Source organism: Sorex fumeus, unplaced genomic scaffold, assembly GCF_029834395.1.
Source record: "Sorex fumeus unplaced genomic scaffold, SorFum_2.1 ptg000037l, whole genome shotgun sequence".
NCBI lineage: Eukaryota > Metazoa > Chordata > Mammalia > Eulipotyphla > Soricidae > Sorex > Sorex fumeus.
This window is the reverse complement of record NW_026606094.1, coordinates 3,036,409-3,064,113: the sequence shown is the minus strand read 5'-3', so window position 1 is coordinate 3,064,113 and position 27,705 is coordinate 3,036,409. Positions and strand designations below refer to the sequence as shown.

The window sequence follows — 27,705 nt, the reverse complement described above, 5'->3', positions numbered from 1 at the left end:
CTCCAATAACTTCACATATTTTCTTTTAGCTAATTACAACATAAGACCAAGTCACTCTCAAAATCCTTTCCTGAGTTGAAATCAGAAACAAGCAACAAGCTGTGGTAAAGCAACAAGCTAAGTTTTCCTTCCCGTTTTAAATTTTTATTTAAATTTAAATTTTAAATTTCTCAAAAACAAATTCCCTCCAATATCAATAGACACTCTGATTTTTTTCACCATTACTACTCATAGAGAAAAACATTTAAGTTTAATTAATTTTTTAAAAATATTTGTACTTGTTAAATTATCATAACATGTCACTTTTTTAAAGTGATACCATTGACAAATCAGCCATAAGATTTGCACAGACACAGGAGCATAGTATATTGGGTAAGGTGCTTGCCTTGCACAAGCAGTGAGAACATCCCCTATGGTCTCTTATGCACCCCCAGGGTAACCCCTGAGCATTGCCAGATGTGGTCCAAAAACAAAAAAGAAAAAGAAAATATCCACACACTTATTTGGTTCTGATCTTGTTCATCTTTGCTCCAAATAAAAAAGCATTCACATGCTCATGGCTGGACATAGATAAGGTAAAATGCTTGCAGGAAGTTGGACAAGAATCTTGAAAAGGGCCAGGGATGCAGTTGATCAACATTTGTTCTAATTAATTTTTCAGTTTGTCCTTCATCTCACTGAAGCTTTAAGTGGAGGATAAGAAAAAAATTCAAAAAGTCAAATATGACAATAAAAATATCACTTAAAGTATAGCCTTGGGGGCTACTTAAGTATTGTTTTAAAATGATTACCCATCTTAATCCCTATAGAGTGGGATATTAAATTCCACTGCCTTTTTTTTTAATTTAATGACTTGCTAATGTAAACTTCCATCTAGAACAATCAAACAGTATGTCATTTATTCACATTTACAGTGGCTCTAATGTGCCAGCAAACTCCCTCGTCAAAACAGACAACTTTAAAAAATGCTTGCCTCAGTCAGGAGCTCTATTTCCTAAATTAGCAGTCAAGTGTCACCTTGATAGACCATGAACAACAAAATCATTTATAACAAATCCAGCTTCCCCTGAGAGTGGACATCCTAGGTCATTCATCTGTAGGAGCTCTAATTATTCCACACAGACCCCAGAGCAATTGGAGAGGCTCAGAATTTCACAACCTGTCATGTCCAAATCCAATCATCTGATAAATACACACTTACCAATCTCCCTCGAGATCTGAGTGAAGGCCTCCACACCACTCTCTCCGTAGTTGCCTTCGGATGCCAGTGTTGACACATAATTCCATCCCAATTCGGTCACAATGTCCACCATGGCTTGAGCTTGGTAGGAGTCAGGTGGAACCACCCGAGAGAAGAAGTCATACCTGGTGTTATCACTAAGCTCTGGGGCTGTGGATGCATAGCTGATTTGAGGTATCTGCAAAACAAAGAGCAGGTCACTTCACCCATGAGAAACTGGTGGAATGATGAATTCTCACAAGAGACTAAATAGCCAATGTTCTACAGGTTTCCCCCAATATCCAAGAGAAGAGCATTCCTGAACAGGAGATGCAGAGCATCTTTAGGGTCTGGCAAAGCTCAAAACTTTTCCCATATAAATTAAGGCAACAGTTTTCCCAGACACTCAGAGTAATCTATTGCATCATACAAAATGGGAACATTCTACTTTTGAATCGCAAACCTACACATATTAGCCGGAAGCCAAAATATGGTTTTATGATCAAGAGTTTAATTAGAAAGTATTTTGTGAGAATCTACAGACTCATTTCCTTTGAAAGCTCATTTCTAAAGAAACAAAACATGAAAAAAGGGTAGTTCTGTTTCAAGTTTCATAATTGCTAAAGCCAAAGCAAAACATTTGTGCTTTGTATTGTTGTTGCTCTTTTAGTCTATACATGATTGGTTCTGGTGCAGAAATGAAGGTACAGAACACGCGTGCATAAGAAAGGTCACCTCTGAAAATGTTTTTGGCCTGAGGACATAAATACTATATAATGAGAACAGAGAATTAGTATAAGACTTTTTACATTTTGATTCTATTTTCAGTCTTAGAATTATATTTACGGTAAATTACTTTAAATGTATAGTTTTATAAGTCTAGTCACCATTAATAGATGTAATCCAAAAAATATTTGGAATAAACAGCCATGTATCTTCTAATAAAAACATCTTTCTATTTTCCCACATCCCCCATTACCAAACAGAAATCTATATCAACATCTTTAGGAATAGAAACTATTTTCTGATGAAAATAAAGGGGATTACTAGATTTTTTAAATTAGAAATCTTTATCTTGTTTCTCCTAAATAAATTTGAAAGGAATAACAAACTATAGAGCAAAATTTTCTCTCTAAAAGCTCTTTACAATGTTATATTCACTCATATATCTAAATGAAGATGCTTATGCCACCAGTGAAATGTACAACAATGAAAACTACACAAGAAGAATGCTAAAGAAGTACAGTGAAGAGACATACAGAATAAAGTCCCTGAAGATGAAGGATGTCTGACAAACAAGGCAGGGAAAGGACATTTCATTTCAAAGAAACTGCACATCTGAACACTAGGAGTCAAGGAAAAGCATAGCAGATTCCAGAACTACAGTTTTCCCATGGAAGGAACATAGGATATCAAGGAAAGATGTCACTAAATAACACTACAGAGCCAGAAAGAAACCAGATGACAAAGGGCTAGCTAGTCTAGTGTTACAAAGGAGTGTGAATTTTATCATCAAGAGCATGGGAAGCCCACAATGACGGTAACTAAAGGAGTGACATAATCCAAATTTTGTTTTAGAAAGATACCATTGGCCTCAATGGGGAGAATAGCAGCCCTGAAATTTCACTATGCACCCAGGTAACATAATTCCTGAAAATTCTGACTCATTCTGTAGAGTCAGATGTAGATGAACCTATCCCATGCCTAGAGATAATTAAAGAGAGAAATAAAGGGAAGCCGTGCTCAATGCAAGACAACCCACCAGAAAACTATAAAAGAAACCCAAGTAAGAAATTGTGGGAAGTGAACTAAGATATTGGGAGGGTGGGAAAGGAAGGACCTAGAACCAATGACTCTAAAAAAAAAGTTCGGCAAATAACAGATGATGAGAAATGAGGGCTGATTACCTAGCTCTGGTACATGGAAATATGACATTTTCTATTCACCAAAGTAGACAGGAATAAGAGAAGGAGAAGGGGAAAAAGAAGGAAGGAGAGATTTGACTGTGCCATCAAAAAATGCTATGGCTATTTGCCTGAGACTGTATCTGACATGTGCTTTATAAAATGAGCTAACTCCCCAATCCCAGTGATTTGAGCCTTTCAACTGCTTCTTTTGAAGTCCCTGTGAGATTAAAAACAGCTGCAAAATGGGCAATAGTAATGAAGGATCCAGAGTTTAGGTGATTCTTTGGGACTAGAGATAAGAAATAGGGGGCAGACAGAGACAGTAGTTCAAGTCACAGAAGGGCACATGATCACCCAAGGAAAGACTGAGGAATAAAGGTGGCTTGAGGGTGAGGAGGAGTGGAAAATACACAGCTTTGCAGATCTGAACTATTCTCTGCTCTCCTGCTGTGGACTGAGTGAGAGATCTGGGTTCAAAATGACTCAGGTTGATTTCTTAGAAATGCACGTGTGATATATAACAAACACAATAAAATTTTTTTTCTCTTCATGGAATCCTGCGGCTCGCGTCAGTGTTCTGTGGTCAAAGGAGACAAACCAGCCTCTTATCACCTCTGAGTCAAATGACTCTCAATTCCACAGATATTTTTGCTTCTCTTAAGAGTCTTTGAGAAGCCCTCAACAACTAGGTAACTTTTCTTGTTCTAGAGAATCCTACTCCATAAAGGTGGACAGTGAAGGGACAGTATAAACTACCCTATGTAAAAGACTCAATCATGGAACAGAGCGTGTTTGGAGCTCTCCAGGGTGCTGCTAAGGACATGATTTGGCTACTATGTAATTTGTGACAGTATTGGTGTAGCCATGATCGAACTCCACATTCTTCCTCATCCTGTTCTAATAAGATCATACTAATTTTCTTATTAAAATTAAGAAACCGTGAAAATAAGTATGAACTCCTTTTCTTTCTCTGTCAAACACAGTGGCCCCTTTGGTAGATGTCTTCCTTGATTGGGATGTGTGCCATTACAGTACAAGACCCCTCAGCAAAGATGTCCCTGAAAATCTCAAGCCATACATCAAACCTGGATCTTTTTCACCTTTCTTTATTCGTTCCTAAAAGATCTAGGAAAGAGACTATAAGACACGTGGTGACATCTACCCTTATTATTATAGTTTTGCCATAGACCAAATTCATGTGAATTTCTATATTCTGACGGAAGATTTGGCATACTAATCTTCACTTTGGAAGTAATTGTGTGTGTGCATGTTTTCTGTGTGGGCCCATGAGAGGGGGTGTATGGAACATTCTATAACAAAGTCTACAGCACTATCCTATGTCCTTGTCCTGTTTGAATTTATAAAACAATTCCTCCCATTTCCTCAGTCCAGCAGTAAAATGCTTTCCACAATCCCCCACACCCTGACCATAATAATGAGCCACCCTTTTCTAAAAATGCTCACAAAGTGTGAAAATGGAGTGTTTGAAACCAAAACTAATTATCTCAAATTACTACCTTCAGTCAGTCACTTTCAGGGCTGTTTAATTAGCAGTCAGCATCGTGTTTAGGATTAATTAAACAGGTGTAAAGGTATATAAAATAAAAGTGCAGATAGAAAATAGTTGTTTGAAATAATTAGGTAAAGGATGTTCTCCCCAAAGTCTTGAGTTTTCTCTCTACAGATCGATGTGCAGGTGAAGAGCATGAGAGGATGTGTCTTTCTTGTCATTCACTCCAGTTTCGCTCTGCAGCACTTGACAGTAGACATTAGGATACACAGATCGTATTCCAAGACAACTTTTCAAGTTTTCATGAAGTCATATCTCAGATTTATTCTGTTGTGGTCAAACACTAAGCCTTTTTGCTCATCAAGCATTTTAATTTTTGTGCCAGCATCCCTAGTATTTCCACTCTTCTCAAATTAAGCCTCTCCTGGCAACCTAAAATGTTTATTTTTCTTTTCACCCTATTAAATTCAGCCTAACTTATCCCTTAAGCCTGAAGATTTCATCCACTAGGAAGAACAATCACAAAAAAATATGATGGCTGAGGAATACAAATAGAGAGGAAGGAGAAAAGGAAAAGAAGGAAACATAACAGAGGGAATAAGGGAAAGCATCCTGCATCAGCTCATCTTTTGTAAGAAGTAACAGTGTAACAAAACTGTCACTTTCCCATCCAAACAATAATATTCAAAATTACATAGCTCTGATTTTACATCCCATTTTACATCCCATGCCACTTCCTAAAATATTTTCTCCCAGTATCTGTAGCCCAATTCCTTCTGTTCCTTGTGAAAAAAGACTTTCTGCTCTCCTCCACTTGGTGATCTTCTACACAAATTCAATATCCAGCTCACAAGTCACCTGCTCCAGGGGGAAACATTCTTTGACTCGATCAGGATCTTTTCTGCTCCTCACCCCAGAGCCTCCATCATGCAACTTTAGAATCATGATTGAGTTCAGACCTATGAGTCTCCCCAGAACAAAGTATCTGTTGTTGCGTATTATTAGATTATTGTTCAATGAATGAGTTGGAATAAATTAAACTGGACAGATAAATTAAACTATGGCAGTAATTTTTGATACAGACTCAACCACATGGTTTCTTTACCTTGCTATCTATTTAAAATTCAGGCTCTAGATTCTTTTCCATCTATGTGTGTATGTGTGTGTGTGTTTATATAAATATGAATTGGGAGGTTGTCTATGACTGTCTCACTTCAGTTCTTACACATTAAACTTTAAGCTGATTTTGGCCAGTGGGTGACAGCAACAAGAGATAGGAGGGTTGGACAAAGACAGAAACCTATGTATTCATTCCACAGCTCTACCTGAGAAGCTTGGTGCTTCTCCAAACTGCCATCCACATCTAAAACTCTTGTCTGGAGTTGAGAAAAAGTAGAGGAGATAATGCATTTGCTTACCTTGCACACAACCAAGACTTTCCTTCCTGGTACTCTCTATGGACCTCTGAGCACTGCTAGGGGTCATTCCTGAGCACAGAGTCACTGATGTTCTCCACTCTTGCTCCCTTACTTTAATCCCCTCGCTAGTCACCTTCCCTTTCTATCTTCTCTTCCACCACCCTCATCATGGTTTCCTTTACTTATCTTTCAATGCCTTAGGGCACGAAATTCCATGCATTAGAAAAATCTACGATGTTTTCTTTTTTTTAATTTCCTGTTTTCTTATATTGAGGTTTAAGATTATGATACTTTTAAAATTTTTTTTCTTTAATTGAGTCACTGTGAGATTATGATACTTCTTAAAATAAAACTTTATTTCATTGTCCAAATAAGGAATATTTAAAGTAATGAATTTTATAGCTAAAGAGAATTATCATTATAAATTCCTTTAGAAAAAATAATGCAGTTTTAAGGGTTTCTGGCACTATGCTCAGGGATCAAGCATGGTGGGATTTAGAGGACCATATACAATACTGGGAATAAAACCCAGGTAGGCTGCATACAATGCAAGTGACTTACCTACTGAATCATTTCTCTGATCCCTTAAAATACTTTTTTTGCTTCCACTTCTCTAATAATTGTTTTCATTAATGGAAAAAATTCTCCTCTACATTTTCATTTCATCACCCAAAAGGAGCTTCCTACCTCCCTATTCACACTTCTCAAGGGGTTCCAAAAACTTTTATTTCCTACCTAGATCTCCACTGGTTACTCCTCTTAATGTGGAGGGGACCCTTATGGAAGATCAGAATTCTATGTTTATTGGACAAGAGTATGTGACAGCTCTCCCTTCATTCGCTGAGCTGCCTGCACACTTTTCAGGCTTCTTTTTCCTGGGGAGTACAGAGATAGGGCTTTCTCACTATGGAGGAAACCCAGCTCTTCATATTCCACTGGCAACCCAGCATGTAAGAGAACTTGAAACACCATATGCATTGGATTTCCTGTCTTCTGAGCAGGCAGAAGTGACTCTCAAGGTTGAAATGTGATAGGCGAAGAGTAGAACCTGTTTTGACATCAGGTCTACACTGAGTTCTTTGCAATTCAGTTCTTAAAAGACAGCCAAATATGCGAGGACATATTTGGTATTTACCCAGCTGTCAATAAAACACATGATACACATTTAGCTGGTTACTTTGTGAGTCTTGAGCTTACATACCCTAACAGGTTCGACAAGTTTGACTTCAGTCTCAGAGAGGTAAAAGTTCTATTTCAAATGCATCCTTAAAGAGACATGGCAAATAATGTATGAAGTTCAATTATAGCTATCTCAGTTCACATTCTTGAGGAGTGGTAGAGCCAAAAGTCATGCTTTAATGCAAGCTCCCGTGATGTCTCTATTCTTGAAAAAAACAACAACTCAATATTCTTCTCACTTTCTTTCTAATCTCTCTCAAACACCGCATACCAGCAACCAGTTTATTCTTTTAAACAAAATACAGATTACATTAAAATCCTGTTCATAGCCCTTAAGGAATCCCCCATTGCTGTCAGAATGAAGGGCAAACCTCTTGCATAAAGCCGCTTGCAATGAGGCATCTGACCACCCCTCTAACCAATCAGCAACACTAACATCCTTTATTTCCCCTGACCCCAGCAAGCCCATGTTCTTCACCTGATTCCTAACGTTGTATAGCCTTTATCCAAATTCTTCAATACTCGCCTCATCCTTCAGTTCAAACTCAAATATCTTCTCTTCAACAGATATTCCATGACAATCCCATCTATCATGGTCTCCCAATCCCTTTAACAACCTATAACCCCATTCACTTCCTTCATTAGACTAATCATAATCATAGCCTTATTAATTTATACATTCTGATTACTAAAATCTTTTTGTACTTTTACAAAAGTAACATGGGCTTATAGCCTAGAAGGAGTTCAAAAGTTCTCATGGAAAGAATAGCTGATCTGTGATCTTCTTCCTATTTTTCCTCATGAATTCTAATTTTGAAATGGGACTTCCAATATTGAATTCTAATGTAAGATGAGGTGAAAAAAATCACACATCTTATTTCACTCGATTGATCTGCTAAAACTTCCTATCAGCATATCTGTTGTCACCAAGTTGAGATGATAGACTTGATAGAATTCTTGTCAAGTCAACTGAATGGCATTTCAGTCATGGCCATGCAGATATATCATTAGGCAAGGACACAAATGGCATTGAACTTCTTGAAATATTAAAAATGGCCATGAAAACTTCATAACTATTTGCAAATATAATAGACATAGGCTTTAATATACTTTATATAAGAATGAATGTTACATTTATTTCCACTTACAAAGCAATTGTCCCACATCTGGACACTTACATGAAATATACAATATATTAATTAAAAGAAATATATTCATCCTCATGTTCAGAAAAGCATCGTTAACAACAAGGGTTGGAAAAACTTAATTACTATTGACAAATTATAGGACAAAGATGTGGTAAGTATTTTCAATAGAACACCACTCAGTTACCAAAAAAAGAAAAAGCCTGTCATTGATCATAACACAGATGGATTAATGGGGAATTAGGGCAAATGAGAAAAGTCAGGAGGAGAGAGATAAAGACTGCATGATTTCTATCGTGTGTAGAAGGTAAAAAAATATAACTAGGGTTGGACCAAATAGATAGTACAGCAGTTAAGGCACTTACTTGCCTTCCATGCAGCTAACTTGGGTTCAATTCCTAATATCCCATAGGGAACCTTGAGCACCACCATAAGTTATTTCTGAATTCAGAGCCAGCAGTAATCCCTGAGCACTGCCGTGTGTGGCCCAAACACACAGACACACACACACACAGAGAGAGAGAGAGAGAGAGAGAGAGAGAAAGAGACAGAGAGACAGAGAGACAGAGAGAGGCAGAGACAGAGACAGAGAGAGACAGAGAGAGAGAACTAGGGCTGGGAGATAGTTCAATGGGAAGAGTACATGCTTTGTATGCTAGAGGTCTGAGTTCAATCCCTGGTACTTAATGGTTCTCCCAGCTCCAAGCTAGAAGTAGCCCTTAACATCCCACAAAAGAAAGAATACTAAAAAAAACAAAACTTTTTATTAAAAAAGCAAAACCAATACCAGAAGAGAAGAAGGAGGTAGGTGGTAAATTAGGCTTAAAAGGATCAATTGTTTGGACAAGAGTTGGTATAAGGACAGCAGTGGAGAATTATGGATAGTTTGCAGCTAGTGGTGGTGTGCAAAATTTGTATATCAACACTATAAACTTAAGCAAAGAAAAAATTCATTACCAAAAGCATAATAAATACATTTTAAAGAATAAGTTGCATGAATAGAGATCAAAAACTTGACTTTTATGGGAAGACATATAATATATGAAGATGTTGGTTTATCATGCTGAAACACACATAATGTTGCATACCAATATTACCGCAGTTTAATAATTTTTTAGAATAATAATAAATCACATTTCTAATCCAAGATCAAAGTCACAGTTTCTTTCTGTCATAATATGGCTCTTCTGCTCTGTAAGTGAATATTCTTGTAAGTGAATAGTCATTTTACATAAATATTCTTGCTAGAGCTAAGAGTAATATCTCCCTCTCCCAAATAGATCGTGTCTCCTCCTATCATTGGTTGTTGAATCTTACTGCCAAAGAGTGAAAAGAGATGCAAAGAGACTGCGGGACTTTCAGACGCCATAACTTCCCTTCCAAGATCCAAACAGCTTACAAATCCAATCCAGTTGCCATTAAATTTTCTCACTATTTTGCACCACAAAAGTCCTATGCTAAGATTGAAACTGTCTACCTAGACTAACATGAATCCTGTATCCATTATCCCATGTCTGAATGACCAAAGATCCCTGGGAAGCCAAGATACCCTTAATGACCCATGAGTCATCCAAAGCACAGCTCAGAGGATACTGCTCAGAATCACAGTAAATGAAGTCTTCCTGCAAAGAAACTCACATCTCTGAGGACAAGTTTGCAGACACAGACAATTTAAGACCTGAGTCACACACATCTTTACCATTGATTCCTGCCTAAAGGGTTTTTGTTCTTTTTTATCTCTGCAAATAACCTTGCCCATTGATTGTCAACCTTAATGGTGGGGAGGGTGGCAAAGTGGGATCTCAATAGTGTTCAATAGCATCATGAGTTTTCTCCAATGAAAGATCAGCTTGAAGCTCTGCTCTTCCCTCAGGGGGTAGTGCTTGCCCGAGCACTACTTGAGTGATTCTGACCTTAGCAACAAGAATCATCACTATGAGAACTTCCTGCCAACTGGTCTTGGGATGGATTTGTTGTCACTGCAAAAGCAGGACTAGAGAAGCATAATGATTTCCAACACTGACTTTGTCTTTCCAGACCCACCAGTTCTCAGGAATTAAAACAACTAGTTGCTTGTGGCAAAACATGAGAACACAATCAGAATTTAGATAACAATGAGCTGTAGGGACTGGAAGTCAATACTGTGACTGACTTCTCCTTCGCACATTGCCCTGGGTGGCTGTGCTTCTCTCAGGGTCATGAAGACACAATCAGGGGAGGAAATTAGAGAAAGAAAAAAGAGAACAATAATAAAAGAAAGACAAAATAAAAATGTGATGGTTTCCCTGAACTTGCTTCCCCAAAATGTGAAGAAGTACCATTTTACTCCCAAACCAAGATCAGCTCAAAGAACTCCTCCTATTTGCACAGCTTTACAACAAGTTTCTCTATTTGTACAAGCTAGTAGCTAATGGGAAATCTAGTCCCTGTCTTTCTTCACAGCTGAACAGGAATTCTTACAGTTGGATCAGCGGACACAAACTTTTGTATTTTGATGTACAGTGAAATTTAGTAAAAGATGAGGAAATGAGCCTCTTGAAATTGGAATTTACGTAAGCTGTCAAAAAAATCAAAAAATTTCATTTGGAGTATTTTTATTCCTCTCCCTAGTATCAAATTATTCAAAGAAAGCAAAATCTACCTACTTGTCACAATGAAGGTTGCTAACACAGCTGAGTAAAATATGATGTCAGGAGGTTTAAGGTCACACACTTACTTCTAGAATAAACCAGGATGCAGACCCAGTATCCCTCACCAGAACTGTCCTCCCCCAGAATGCATAGAATTGGAAAGAAAGACAACAGGCCTGGGAAGAGAACTCAAAGGACTGGGCATGTGCCTTGCAATTGGGAGGTCCAGGTACCATCTCCAACATGGTTCCCTTATCACAAGGAGTGACGCCTGATCACTAAGTCAAATACTGCCTAAAAACAAAATGTGTGTGTGTGTGTGTGTGTGAGAGAGAGAGAGAGAGAGAGAGAGAGAGAGAGTGAGTGAGAGAAAGCCAACTAAAGAAACAATGACAAGGTCAATCCATTCTATTAGATAAATAATTCAAAAACAGTAACCAATGGTGGACTGGAGCAATAGTACAATGGGAAGGATGTTCACTTTGTATGCAGCCGACCCATGTTTGATCCCCCATTACACCATAGAGTCCCCCAAGCACTACCAGGAGTGATCCCTGAACACAGAGTCAGGAGTAATACCTGAGTAGTGCTGGGTATGCTTCCACCCCAAAAAAGACAAACCAGTTGCTGCTAGTGAATCTAACATTTCAGTGACAAGTATGAAGATCAAGTCATCAGATGCCCCATTTCTTCAAACCACAGACTTGCATTTTTGCATTTATCTATGCTAGAAATTTTATGTATATATTCTATCTGGACATTCTACCAATTCATACCACTTTTTCAAGAATATTATAAGAATCAGGTAAGTACAGAAAACAAATGAATACTGTAATTAGGGCATCTCGGGAGAGTTTATAACTGGGAAGGGCTAATGGAGGGGCTATCTTCAAGGCAGGGTTGGTACATAAGGAATGACTGTGGGAGCTAAACAAATCAGAGGGGATTGCTGTCCTAAAGGACAGAAAAAGAGTGGATGCAGAAACCAAAAGCAGTGGTGAACAAAGGTCGTATGGGGACAACCAGTGACCACCTTGGTGGGACATAACTCCTGACCCCAGCATCCACCCACAGACCTGTGCCCTCTGAAAATTCACAGAGAGGGATGCAAATAAATTATATCCAAGTCTTAACTGTATCCCTGACCACCTGCTGGCTCTCCCCTTGACCAAACCCGGTGGACTCCCCTTTACCAAACCCGGTGGAAACCCCCAGGGGTCTTTGTCAATGTTGTCTGGAAAGAGTTGCCTCCAAGAACATCACACAGAAAGCAAAGAGAAAAGATAGCTGTGAGGGGCAAGCAGCCTCATTTCCCAAAGATTACTAGATGTTTTAAATAAACATGCCAATGGCTGTGCAGGTTTACCATTTTCTATGACATGCTGTTGTGGGTTTTTTCCCCAAAATTGAATGAAACAATATAATATCACTTCATTCCAGTGAACCAGGCACACATCAAAAATATGCACTGTAGCACTGTCCTCCCACTGTTCATTGATTTGCTCGAGTGGGCACCAGTAAATGTCTTCATTGTGAGACTTGTTGTTACTGTTTTTGGCATATTGAATATGCCATAGGGAGTTTTCCAGGTTCTCCCATGTGGGCAGGATACTCTCAGTAGCTTGCTGGGCTCTCTGAGATGAATGAAGGAATCAAACCCAGGTCGGCTGCATGCAAGGCAAATGCCCTATCCGCTGTGCTACTGCTCCAGTCACACATTGAAATAGTAAAGAAAAATCCAGACTTGATTGGGATATGGGGGGAAAAGAAACTCTCATCCACTGTTGCTAGGAATGTTATCAAGTTCAGCCTCTATGGAGATCAGTATAGAGACTTTCCAAGAAAATTAATAAGCTTCCAGGCAGAGATAGATAAAAACAAGGCAAGGCTCTTACCTTGTATGTTGTCAACCCTATTTTGTTCGCTGACATAATATAGTCCCCTCAGCACTGCCAGGAGTGATCACTGAGCACATACCAGGAATAAACACTACACACTACTGAGTTTGGCACTAAAACAAAAAGTTAACATTTTACATATAACCCATAAATTTCACTTCTTAACATCTATGCTGAGAACAAAAATGATATTTTTATTTTTATACAATTTTCACAATAATTTATTTCACGGTCCTCCCGTTATTCATCGATTTGTTTGAGCAGGCCCAGTAACATCTTCATCATGAGACTTGTTACTGTGTTTGGCATATTGAGTACGTCACGGGGAGCTTGCCAGGCTCTGCCGTGCAGGCGAGATACTCTTGGTAGCTTGCCTGGCTCTCCGAGAGGGGTGGAGGAATCGAACTCGGGCAGGCCATATTGGCCGCTTGCAAGGCAAATGCCTTATCCGCTGTGCTATATTACATTTAATATTACAACACCAATCCCACCACCATTACAGCTTCCCACCACCATATTTCAAATGTTTTGACCCCGCCCTCAAGGCATACCCCCAAACCTGGACCTAAATAATTTATTTTGTACTGCTTGTTATGAAAAATCCACTAAATCCTGGGAATATCTTGCCACAGACTCAGACTACAGCACTCTGTCCAGATTAATCATTCCTAACCCTATCAGGGTCCAAATCTAGTTATTATTTTTTCAATCATGACAGCATTTGTCCATGATCAAGCTCTTAACTTATAGTTAAGCATCATGGTGCTTTGGCCAGGCCCATCTCGATGCCAGGGTAGCACATAGCTTACAACTTGCCCTGGTTCCATCCAGTCCCTCCTTGGGACCCTACTTTTGGGGGTGCTAGGACATAAAGGCAGCTGAGGCTTAGGTGAGAGAACAGATGTCCAGGAGCGAATTACACTGAGAGTCACAATACAAAAGCATGTCTTCTTGTGTCCATACAAAAAGGACATTGCTCTGAAAAAAAACTATACAAAGGACTTAGGGATAAGAGAAAAAACAATATTTACAAGTCAACAGAGCACAAAGAAAGAAGTTACAAATAAACACAGAGGAATGGGAGCACTGTGATGGGAGCAACCCAATAAACCTAAACTACCTGAGGCTATGCAGGAAGGACAGAGCAGTGTTATCCTACACTACTCTACCATCTATGTGACTACTGCACAGTAACTCCTGTTACCATCTTGGGTTTTCTTCTGCTCTCTTTCCTGTGCATTTTTCCCCCACTGAAGAAATTTCCAAGGAAATTCTATTTCTTCCATTGATGGAAATACATGGAAGGCATGCCCTTGGGTTGAGAAACTAATCATGAGTGACAAGTTTTTGACTGAATTACATAAGGATTCATTTGAAGGCCTGCTATCCCTCAAGTGCTTTCACATAAACTTTGTGTGTCATGGTCCAGTTTCCCAGGAATTTGCCAGAGCATTCTGAAGTCATTTGGTTGGGATGACTTTTATGCCCTAGCTTTTATCCATTGCTTCATACAGAGCAGCCATGTTGAAATACTTACCTGTAACTGTTTTCCAAAAATTCCCTGTAGGCAGAGGCTTTTAGCTATGTACAGTTCCTATGTTCCTATGTACACAAGGCCTGCTCCTGGCTCTTCATACAGGATTCTCTTGGACAGTACTCACAGGACCAGCTATGGTGCTAGGGATCAAATGTGGTTTGGCTGTGTACAAGGCAAGTACCTCACACCCTGTAAAATAGTGCTTCAGTTCAAAAACAAGCCTTCCAAGTGAAGTCTCATGGAAATTCACCTGAGAAGTATAATTCTGACAGTTGTTTGAGAATGCAGCTTTGAAGGGCAGTGCCATTCTGCTCCCATCATTACTGGGGGGAGTGGCTGCTTTCCAAGCTACCATGGGGATGGAGAATAAAGGTCTGTGAAGTTAATGCCATATCAGTCTGACTATTGTTACAGGAATTTGTCTTTTTTCTCAAATGACTTTTCCTGGGTTTTTGGTATAAACCCACTTACTAAATTTCAAGAATTCTGAAAAGAGCCCTGACAGCTTAAGACCTCCGGGACCCAGCCAAAGCCATGCTGAGACCGCTCTCCACATGCTTGCATGAGCCTCACGCATGAAGGAACCAGAAGTGGAACCCAGATGTGTGGGACCCGGGGCTGAGATCTCCAAGCCTGCTCAGTTCGGACTGGGCCTCCTCTACCCAGCTCCCCCACCTTCCAGTAGCTAGACAGTTACACCCACCAACTGCCATGGAACCCCATCAACTGCCAGGATCCAGAGACTATAAAACCAAGCGACAGATTCCTCAGGTGGCTCAGAAAGTTGATCCAGGGTCTCCTGTGGCACTGGAGAAGGTTCAACCTCATTACTGACTTCTGAAAATATGAAAAATGACACACCCAAAGATTTAGCAGTGACAAAAGGCAAGTTTAAGTATGGAGTATCATTCTGACTTGGAGATGCAACATAATCCACAGAATGTAGAAATGGTTGTGCTTCCAACTCCATAGAGGATTCAGGAGGCTGAGCTAGGGATTCCTGCTGAGACTACTTAAGATGTTGACATCAGAATGTAACAAAGCTCTTTTGCAATGCTGTAACTAGCACCCATTTTACTTTCTTCACAGTTATAATGGATTTCAGTTCTTATTATCTCACACTTCTAGAATATAAATTCCATGAGAAGGGGCTTCCTCCCACTGTCTACTTGAGTAGAGAGTTTTCAATGGAGTTGGTTTCAAGAATGGCATCATTTAGGGATGAATGTTAGTTTTCTGAATTCTTTGGCATTAGTACTATTTATTACTAAAATTGTGGTGTATATATACACAAATGAATTCTACTATGCTATAAGAAAAGATAAAACCATGCAATTTGCTTCTATATGACTTGAATTGGAAGTTCAATGAAGTCACTCAGAGGGGGAGGGATAAATACAGAATGATCTCTGTCATATGTGAAATATAAAGAAACATAATAAGAAAATAACAAAAAGACAATGGAAGAAGACCAGAGAGTTTGTTTACAGAACTGAGTTTAGCAAGGAGGTGGGATGGAGAGGGTAGAAGAAATCCTGAGACACTGGTGGACAGACTGCACATTCTGGTAGTAGGTGTGGTCCTGGAACACGGTATACCTAAAACTCTGATTCGAAGTACTAGGAAACACAGTACCTAAATTTAGAAAATTTTAAAAAATATAAGTTGATTATTTGAAATCCCCTTATCAAAACCTATCCATAAGACATTTTGGCTTATTGGTTGAAATTTTCTAATCTAAAATTAGGTTGTTAAATTAGAATTTCCTTTGGATTGATACTGTTCATACTTGTGATTTGTTTCTTGGTAAACCACAGATGAGTGAACTTATCCAGTATAAGTCCTATCTCTGCTGATTTCACTCAGCATGATATCTTCCAATTCAATGCCAGCTGCTGCAAACTACATAACTTTACATTTTCTTGTGGCTGCAAATTATCCTCTCTCTCTCTCTCTCTCTCTCTCTCTCTCTCTCTCTATATATATATATATATATATATATATATATATAGCACAGAAGTAGGGCGTTTGCCTTGCACGCAGCCAACATGGCACCCGAGTTCCCCCTCTAGGAGAGCCCGGCAAGCTACCGAGAGTATCTCCCTCACACGGCAGAGGCTGGCAAGTCACCCGTGATGTATTCGATATGCCAAACACAGTAACAACAAAATCTCCAATGGAGACGTTACTGGGCCCGCTCGAGCAAATCAATGAACAACGGGAGGGCCTTTACCTTTACCTATATATATACGGGCTGGAGCGATAGCACAGGGCTGGAGCGATAGCACAGCGGCAGGGCGTTTGCCTTGCACGCAGCCAACATGGCTGACCCGAGTTCGATTCCTCCGCCCCTCTCGGAGAGCCCGGCAAGCTACCGAGAGTATCTCGCCCGCATGACAGAGCCTGGCAAGCTCCCCGTGACGTATTCGATATGCCAAACACAGTAACAACGAAGTCTCCAATGGAGATGTTACTGGGCCTGCTCAAGCAAACAAATCGATGATCAACAGGAGGGCCTTTACTTTATATATATATATATATATATATATATATATATATATATCCAGGTATTTGTGTTGCTCCCATATCCTGGCTTCCCTTGCCTCCATTATTCTAAGAACTGCAACATGTACATATATATATATTTTTGCTACATATCATTTTTAGTTAATGTGGAGGGTCTCTAGCTCATGAGTGGTGCAAAGGGACAAGTCATAGTATGCACTAAAACCATAAAAGTCAATTAACAGTGGGAGTAGAGGTAGAAAGGAGGGAATGTCTGACCAGAGATGACATAGGGACAGGGAGAAGATGAGATCAGAGTAACAGACATGTCAAAGACATGTCAAAGACAATATATTGATTTTGTACATTAATATGAAAAACTTAAACAATATTATAAGCTAACTATAATTTTAAATGAAAATAATTTCTTTTTGTAAAATAAAGTATCAGGGGCCTATTTTTTTAAAAATATTATTTTAATCAAACTGGAAATGATATTTGACTTCTAACCTGTTTATTTAAAATGAACAGGAATTTACACATAAACAACCACAATTATACCCTAAAATATTTTTTATATCTGTTAATTACATTTTGCAATAAGAAACATAGAATCTCCTAAAGGGAAGAATTGTTAAAATTGATAACAGAAAGATGGAAATTTTTTTGTTTGGGTTTTGATTTGGGGGTCACACCCAACAGTGCTCATGGCTTACTTATAGCCTGTGCTCAGAAATCATTCCTGGTGGAGCTTGGGGGAACATGTGGATTGTCAGGGTTCCACATAGGACAGCTTGCAAGCCAGGCAAGTGTCTTATCTGCCATACCCTCTCCAGCCCTGCAGAATAAACGCATCTAAGTATTCTAAAATCACATTTGATGCTAAACTTTTCCTTTGGGGTTGGGTGCTCCAAAGTTTAGGGGACCCAGGGGCTACACTTGGCAAGATGGGCCAGATGGCCAGACATAGGACCTGGTAGTTCTTGGGGGCCACCAGTGGTGATGGGAACATTACAGCACCAGAGATCAAATTCAGGATGTGATGCGCAAGTGACAGAAGTGCTCTGGCCCTTTAAGCTATCTCTCCCACTCCAAATCTTCACTTTTTAAGAAAGGAACTTGACTAGCCCCTTCTATATCTGCAAATTCTCCTGATCTCCAGGTTTTCCTTATATATATAAAAAAATCTAACACTTTTTTTTCTGATTCCCATATTTCTCAGTACTCCCTGTATCTAAAAAAATGATAAGTAACCAGTGCATGTGCACTATTACACGCACACATTTAAAAGGTCACTGTAGCACACACAGCTATTTTCAGATTTGTGATTAAATTTAATGTCTTTAATGGTTACTTTTTGGTCCTTCATTCAACAAAAGGGCTTCCACTGTGCACCAAGAGATCACCAGGACTTTAGCAAGAGGAAAGAACAGAACACGTGGTGCTCCCCTGTGAATGGAGTATATGATCAGAGGGAAAGAGGGGCATTAAATAAGTAAACCATCACCCAAGTACACAGTTCCTAGTCACTAGCATGCGTGTATGACAGAAAGCAGGGCTGCTGTGAGTAAGTCATCAGGCTTGGAGACTAGGAAGGATTCCCTAAGGAAATGACATTAAGGTGGCACCTGAAAAATGACAACCAAGAGGGGATGAACGCGAGCAGACAGCCTCTGCCTTCGGTCCTCCTTGGGATGCAGAAACTACCCAATTTGTCCAAATGATATGGAAGCAGACCAGCCACAGGAACGTAATTTCTGAAATTTGTCACCGGCTAAATGATACTAAACCAAAGACCACCCTTCCCTGTGCTTTTTTATCCATCCTATTATCAACTCATGTGTGCATAAGCGGGTTCTCAAGAACTATTTTTTTTGAAATAGCTCTGTAATTACCAGCAGGGATCTGTCTTAAGTGCTCCCAGATCCTGAGGTTTTGCAGGAATTAGAAATGAATGGACGAATGAGAGGGAGACAGCATGTGTGATTCTAATAGGAGCTAAGGCTAGAGAAGAGAAACAACTTTAAGGCCAGATCCCAGGGAAAAATAAATAAATGTGTGTTTTACATTACTTTTTAAGCTTGAATAGCTGTCTTCTTAGGAGAAGGAAAAGATGATGGAAAGGTTAAAAGAAACCCATTTTACTTGGAAAAGGGTGGCAAGAAGATGCAAGACACAGGTTAGAAGTAACCCAGGCAGAGAATAATCAGAACTTCTTTCCCCCATTACAAGATAATATACATTTTCTATACCTCTCAGGAGGAGGAAAAAGAAATAAATGGATCTGTCCACCTCTGAAAAGGCTGCTCGGTGACCCAGTATCCCAGGGAGACTAGGAGAATATCATTTCCTGATTTCATTATCTCTAACCACTACTCAGGATTTCACTAGTTCAGAGGCAAAATATTTCTTTGATACCTTCTCAACAGTCTTCAAGAAGCTTGGGATTTCAAAATGAAATTCAGTTCCAAGTATTGCTTTAAATAAAAGGTAGGAAGAATGTGGACTTAAGTGGCAGAGGACAGTAAAAAATTTTCTGTAAAGAGAAAATTCTTTATATAAATACAAAATAAAACTCAATTACTATTTGTTACATTCGAAAACCAAAAATGATGCTGGGGTATTTTCTCCATATCATTTGCTAAATCGCTTAAAAATTTAACCCTCCCTCCCACCCACTCATTCCCATCAGTGCTGACTTCAAACTATCACCTAGCACTTAATTTTCCTCTTCTGCTGATTTCCTTGCAGTGCAATCACCGTTGTGGTTCAATTTTTTCCCCAAGCATGTCAGCACTAGAACATTAAAAAATAAAAGTTAGTAATTATAACCAACAAATGGAATGCAATAAACCTTAAGCCGGCAACTATTCCAGTTAGACTGGCATTTTGCTGCTCCAAAATATATGATTGAAATCTGGGAAGTAAGGAAAAATGTTCATAAGAGCATTTGTCCACGTAAATAAGCTTTGCAGGTGATAATTTCTTGATTGTTAACATTCACTGGTATCCTGGTTATTTACACACACAAACACACACACACACACACACACACACACACATACACACACACCTCATCACCTCATTGGGGATTTAAGTAATGATTCTAAACACCAAATACCACTAGAAATTAGTACTTCCTTTATGTTGTCTCTGCTTGTAAACTCAGTACATTGGAAGGGTTTATATGAGAATAAAGAGCTAAATCAGAGCCTCATTTACCTTGGAGGCTGGGTAGGGGACATTTTATTCCAAATACCAAAAATACCAAGTTACTAATTTCATTAATTGGCCATCATTGAATAGTAGAAACCTATGAGAGAATGTAATGACTCTCAAACTTCATTATTTTACTATTTACTGGAGAATATACAAAGCACATGTGCCTCTGACAAGCAGCATTTCATCATTAGGTATCCCAAAGTAGACTGATTAGCTCTTTTTCTTCTCTACTCCCTCCTCAGTGTTCTGTTGTTGTTGGTTTATGGGCTTTGAGGGGTGTCTTTTTGAGGAGGTTGGGTTACTACTCTTGATAAGCTTCCTTTAGGTATCAAATTCCATTTCATCCCTAACTCATGAAACATTGTGTGTATACAGGTGCACCTACACCTGTGTACATGTATTTGATTTGATTTGTCAATATTGATTTAATGCATCATATCAACTAAGAATTGTGTTAAGTGATCTATCCCCAGTCTGGAGATGGAAAATTGAGCTTTAATGAAATTAACTGATTTCTCTGTCCCTCACTCCCACCCCCTCAGGATGAATAATGTGTAAACAGCAGAATGAAGTTCAAAAGCAGACAGTGGGACTTAATCTATCCTTTCAGCACCTCTCCTCCACATTACCCCCAGGGTTCATTTAGAAATGTTTTTTCTTGGGCTGAAGAAACAGTACAGTAGAAAACTAGACAACTGGTTTTTGCCTTGTATGTGGCTGACCCTAGTTCAGTTCCTGGCACAACAATGGCCCCTGAGCCTCTCCAGGACTGATCTCTAAGCACAGAGCCTATAGTGATCCCTAAGCAGAGCTAGGGGATCCCTTCCCCACCAATTTTCATTAATGATAAAGAGAAACAGGGGTGACACCATAATAAGAATGATAGAGAATCTTGGGCACTTTGGTTGTGGGTGCTGCAGTGACTTTTTACATGAATAAAATCAATAGATATTATATTAACACTATTATTATGCATCAAAAATAATGATGTATATTTTAAATAGCAATAATATCAGTAAATATTAACACCATTGCAACTAAATAATAAAAAAATTTATGAAAAGGAGCATTTATTCTGGAGCTGAGGATATAGTGCAAGGTTGAATATTTGTGTGTCATGTATGAGGCACTGGATTTGATCCCTGGCATCACATGCACACTCAGTGTTACAATGTTCATTCTTCAGTATCTTTCTCTTCAATATGTGCTCAGGTCCTGTGTACATCTTCTAGTCACATACACAACTCCCACAGATCATACGAGAGAGTACTGAGACATAAACTGTCACCGCATATGACATCATAGTGAAAAGAACTGAGTAACATCAAATGTCAGTGAATATGTCATCCAATCTTCTATAAATTTCAACAGTTCCTTATGAGAAAGAAATTTGCACCAGCAAAACAGGAAAATACAGAGTTGGCACATCAAATGCTTTGGGCAAGCCCGGCAGCAATCACCCACATCCACAAGGGCAGTCAGAAGCCAGAGGAGAGAGTGGAGTCCTAAATCCAGAGAGACGGTATACAAATACACCGGGAAGAGGGAGGCAAGGCAAAAATGCTTGCAAGGGATTGAAGGGTGTAGGCAGAGGGGACAGCATTTTATAGAAACACACATGAAAGGAAATGCTTACAAAAAGCAAACAATTCAGAGCTCTTAGTACAAGGTTTTTATGATCCCAGTCATCTAGTTTTCTGTTTGTTTTCCATTTCAACAAGCATTTCTTAAGTACCTACTTTTATTTGGATTCTATGAAAACTCACCCAATATTCTTCATAAAAATAGATTTCCTTTGTTGGATAATCTTTCTTTGCTTCTTCCTATGAATCCTTTCCTTAGTATATGGCCTATCCCCTATTGTCTTTTCACTTCATACCCACCTCAAAGATATGTATCTGGTCTAAATCTCTTCACTATATTCGGGAAATGTGTTGTACCTACTTGAAGTCTCGATGTTAGTATCCAAGAGGAGTCTCAAAACATGACCCAAAATACCAATTCTTCCCCAGCATAATCAGAGGATAACTAGTATACCAAGGGTCTGAAACAACAGCAAGATAATCATTTTTGTTCCAAATTTATGTGTGTGCTACATACTTGACTATGTATAGCATCTTCTAGGGGTATAAGTGGTTTCTCTCCTACAACATACAAAGCATGTCTTTGGTCTATCTGTCTTCCCTCACCTTTCCCATCTTTCAGTAATCACCATAACTAGCATGAATGTCAGCTTTTTAAATGAGAATCATATAATGATTTTATTTTATTTTTTAATTTATTTTTTATTAGTGAAACACCATGAATGTCAGCTTTTTAAAAATAAAATTCAGGTCCAACTGTGGGAGTGGGAAAAAATATGTTGTGATATGAAAGATACATTCACATCGCAAAAGATTGATTTGCCATCTCTGACTGTAGTACCTTGAGTGAATGAAATGTTCCCTGGAACACTGCATCTCAGCTTCTCCCAGCAAACCCACAGCAGAAGCATCACCTGAAAGTTTGTGTAAATGCAGCCCTCAGGCCCCACCTTAGACCTACAGTGTGAGAATCTTCATTAACAGGAAAGCTTTACAAGATCTCCTGGTGATTCATATGCAACAATCATTTTCCATGCACCGCTCTACTCTAGATCACTGAACGTGTACTCAGAAGCCCTGTTTCTACTTAGGAAATATTTTCATATCAGGCTCAAAGGAACTTAAATGCATTCATTGCAAAGATTATTTTGGTAGATCTAGATGTTATCATCCCGAGAAGCTAAAAAAGCCCCCTCTAAATTCACTCTATGAAGAAGTTGGTGCCTTGAATATATTCACTTACACTAAGGTGAAAAACAACTCCTACTAGCTAAGATATTTCTTTCCAGAAATAGACTGCTACTCAAAAATTAGAATTATATTTTAAGAGTATTATGTTTCAATTCTTGCATCAAAAGCTGGAATGAAATTTATTTTCAGTCTCATGGTAAAGCCATGGACGCATGAATACATCATGTTGAATGTTGAGTCAGAGTTTTCTAAAATACTGTTTTCTACATATTTGAAATGGCAGATGATTTTTGAAAGATAAAAAATGGACAAAAGCTGCATGATTGAAAATCAGATATATGATGTAATCATGTATCCTGCCACCAATAAATTTCCCAAAGCATTCATATGCAAGAGGATAATTTAGTGATATTATTCATTTTTCTCCAACTCTTACTGCTTTTGAAGACCTATAAAAAATTGTTTTTCTTTTGTGCCCTCTGTGAGAGCAATCAAGCCTGTGTCTCCTAGAGAAGCAGGTCTTGTCACTCAGAAACCAGGACCTAGAGAGGCAGTAGAACCAAATGATCGGGGTGGGGGTGGGGTGAGGGAGGAGGATCATCCAAGGTTTGAGAAGAAGAAATTAGAAATGGAAACAGAGAGAAAGAGCTCTGCTTTCTCAGAGATGGTAAGTGATGGAGGTCTTTGTGTTTCTGAGAGCCCAGGAACCTCATCAAAGAAGTCCTTTTCCTATGCCAGCCAAAACCAAAATGCAGTACCTCCTTTACCTAGCCCCTGGGGGCTCCCCAAAACATCTTGAGCAGGAGCAGTTCCAAAGCCCCAGAGACTGAAAGAAAGACACAAAATACAACAATAGTTGAATTTATTAACACTCTAGACTACTGTGGCTCAGTGTCAGGTATTTTTGTTGTTTGCTGTTGGGTTTTTTTGTTTGTTTGTTATTGGGTCACACCTGATAGTGCTCAGGATTTAAACCCAGAGATCACTTCTGGCAATGCTTAGGGAACCATATGAGATGCTGAGGACCAAACCAAGGTCAACTGTGTGCAAGTCAACCATCCTGCCCACTCTACTATCTCTATCTCTTTCAACTTGCTCCCATCATAGGGGAAGTTGAGAGCTGAAACAGGAATATATTGATTATTCAGTAATTGAAGCAGAGTGCCAGTTATACAGTAGATGATCCACGTATAATACTGATTAACTGAGTACCAGTGTGAGTAGAACAACTTGGGACTCCTGACTCTAAATATCTGCAGTCTACCTGCTAGTTTTACTTCTCAAAAGCTTGCTACATGTTGGGTACTTAAACAAAAATACTCTTTTCTTGTTTTTATGAAGTGTTAACTTCTTTTTTTCATAGACCATAACTTAGATAGATGAAGACATTTATTGTCTTTCCAATTCACTCTAATTTTCTAAATAATCTAAATATGTAAATGTTTTCATCACGGTTTTCTAGAGTCTGTATATAAATATCATTGGGTTCCTACTTTTAAAAAAGAAGAAGAAACAAGAAGGAGAGCAAAATAAAAACCATTCCGGGACTTTCAGTAATTTTTTTTAAATATAAATTCTGGGAACCTGGGGAGAGCCTGGTGGCCGAGCACCTTTCTTGCAAGCTTGAGGTCAGGAGTTTGATCCCTGTCACCACCTCATGTGTGCTGAGCACTATTTGACTGAATCTACCTTCTCAGATGCCTGCCAGAATAAAAAAGGGTAAGCTTTCTGGAGCACATCAATGACGTGTGGAGCACAACAACATTAATGTGTGACCCCAGGGAGCATCGCAACTAAGTGTGCAAGAACCACAATCCAGTGGGTGTTATCAAAAAAGAAACAGAGGGAAGGGTAATTTGAAATCTAAAAATGAGGGCTAAAGAAAGAATATATGGGTTTAGGTGCTTGCCTTGCCTGCTGCCAACCCTGGTTTGATTCCTGGCATTACATTTGGTCCCCAGGGAACACCAGGGGTGGGCACAAACCCAGGAGGAGGCTTTGCCCATTTTTCAGTATTGCCCAACCAAAATAAAGAAATAAAAATAAATGAAAATACTAATCTGGTCTTAAATTTGATGAACCACATCACAGTTTAGGCAACCTCTAATTTGAAAGAATAAAATTTGAGAAAATTTAAGTTAGCTTAAGAGGTCACTTTAAAATTTAATTAGCTAATTAGGACTGAAAATTAATATTTTATTTCTACTTTCATAAAATCATGCAAAAGGTCATGGAACCGCAAATGGAGTTTAAAAAGAAAATGGCAGGACAAGGACACCAGGATAGGAGGAGCATAGGGACAACTGTGCATGTCAATTATATCTAAATACAGAATAATAAACAATTTTAACATTACTGTCACTGACACTGTCCTCCCATTGTTCATCAATTTGCTCGAGTGGGACCAGTAACGTCTCCATGTTTTTGAGACTTGTTGTTACTGTATTTGGCTTATTGAATACATCATGGGTAGCTTGCCAGGCTTAGCCATGCAGGCAAGATAACTCTCGGTCGCTTGCCGGGCTCTCTGAGAGGGGCAGAGGAATCAAACCCAACTCGGCTGGGCCAGCTGGGCACAAGGAAAACGCTCTACTACTGTGCTATCGCTCTAGCCTGCTGCTATCGCTCCAGCCCATTACTAAGAACATAATAAAAGAATTTGACATGCTGAAAGATAGAGGAAATATTTTCTTTTCCTTTTTTTTATTGAATTACCATGAGAATAGTTACAAAGCTTTCAGGTTTAAGTCTCAGTCATATAATGCTCAAACACCCATCAAACACCAGTGCACATTTTCCACCACTAAGAACCCCAGTATACCCCCTCCCACACCTCCTCCTGCCAGTGTGGCAGAATGATTTCCACTTTACTCTCTCTACTTTGATTACATTCAATTTTTCGACAGAAGATCTACCATTATTATTTGGAATTTTTCCCCAACATTCAGACCTGCCAAAAAGTCATCATTCAATAATTTGTTTTCTATTGCTGATAATGAAGACCATGTGATGTCATGCTGCCACAATAGCAGCCACGCAACTTTGGATTTCTGATTTTAGTAATTAAGTCTGGAGGGATTTCTGCCCGAAGCTGCTGCCTTCTGAGATTGGTTTGTGTGCCTCTGGGATCATGGCCATTGAGGAGCCAGAGGAGCCTTTGGTGAGCCACAACTCAGGGTCTCTTTGGGGCAGGGAGAAGGGCCAGTTCCAGCCCCCATCCCATGAGGCCCTGCATGTCTCATCACTGCAGGCTCGTACCTCTCAGTCTAACAGGCTCTGAAAGATGTTGGTCACCATGCCGCCAAGGGGAAGAAGGTGGAAGGAACAACGCCCTTTGTCCCCTGGGGTGGCACAGGGCCATAGCTTCATTCACAGTCTAGAAGCATTTCTGCCAGAAGCTGCTGGGTTCCAAGGTTGGTTTGTGTGCCTCTGGGATCATGGCCATTGAGGAGCCATTCGTGGGCAGCAACTTGGGGTCTTATTGGGGCAGGAAAAAGGACCGGTTTCAGCCCCCATCCCATGAGACCCTGCGTGTCTCGTCACTGCAGGTGTGTATCTCTCAATCCAATAGGCTCTGAAAGATGGTGGTGACCATGCTGCTGAGGAAAAGAAGGCGGAAGGGACAATGCCCTTCCCAGCCCCCAGGGTGGCATGGGGCTGTAGCTTAATTCACAGTCCAGAAGCATGAGCCACCGTGAGATACAGTTACAAAGCTTTCATGTCAGATATTCAGCTATACAATGATCGATCCCCCATCCCTCCACCAGTGCAAACTTCCCACCACCAATATTCCCATTTCCATCTCAGTCCTTACCCTGCCTCTACAGCAGACAATTTCTCAGATACTCTCTCTATAGTTTTGGGCATTATATTTGCTTGGATATTTCTACCACCATTCAAGCCTGCCTGCCTTCTAGGGGCAGACGCTAGATCATCTATTTTCCATTGTTCACTTTGTGTATACTACACATTACACTTGATCTTAGCCAAAAGGCCGATAGCACAGCGGGTAGGGCGTTCGCCTTACAAGCAGCCAACATGTCCAACCCGAGTTCGATTCCTCCGCCCCTCTCGGAGAGCCCGGCAAGCTACCGAGAGTATTCCATATGCCAGACACAGTAACAACAAAGTCTCCAATGGAGACGTTACTGGGCCCGCTCGAGCAAATCGACGATCAACGGGAGGGCCTTTTACCTTTACCACTTTGTGTATCAGGAAAGGTTACACTACACAGTTCGGAGGAATAGTCCTGGTGCCCACATACTGGAGCCATGCTTATAGAAGCTCATGGTCGCCCGGATTCCATCTGGAGAAGGCAAGGAGACTGCACCTGCTATAAAGAGAATATTTCCAAGTAACAAAGAGACAGACTATTTTCAGGAGACAGGTCAAGAAAAATGGGAAGAAAGTTAAATGCCAAATGAGAAACCAGAATTAGGACATACAGCTTGATGTTAACAAGAGACAATGGTGGAGACAGCAATGAGACTTGAGAGTGAAAATAAGTAAGTGAAAAGTCTACAAAAAGAACAAGTGAAAAGTGGAAGCCTTTAGCAGAGAGATAACTGTGCAACAAAGTCATTGTTTTCTCTCCAGTCTTTTTTTCTTTTTATTATTAAAATTTTATTTATATAAAGCACCAAGAATTACAAAGCTATTCATAGTTGGGTCCTTGGCATACCAATCTCACTATCAGTGTTTCCAGATTCCCTCTCCTACCCCAGTCCTCTTTATTCACTAAGAAGTTGCCATTGACTAATT

At 39.5% G+C, this 27,705-nt stretch overlaps 1 protein-coding gene across 4 annotated transcripts in view; it reads right to left on the bottom strand.

Moving 5' to 3' along the window:
• Positions 1-27,705, bottom strand: part of GRM8 (glutamate metabotropic receptor 8) — a 944,681-nt gene that overhangs the window by 747,294 nt on the left and 169,682 nt on the right. For all 4 annotated transcript variants that reach the window (XM_056118374.1, XM_056118373.1, XM_056118372.1 and 1 more), the window contains exon 3: positions 1,202-1,418. In XM_056118374.1, the coding sequence (XP_055974349.1) occupies positions 1,202-1,418 (217 nt within the window). The remainder of the gene's footprint in view (positions 1-1,201; positions 1,419-27,705) is intronic.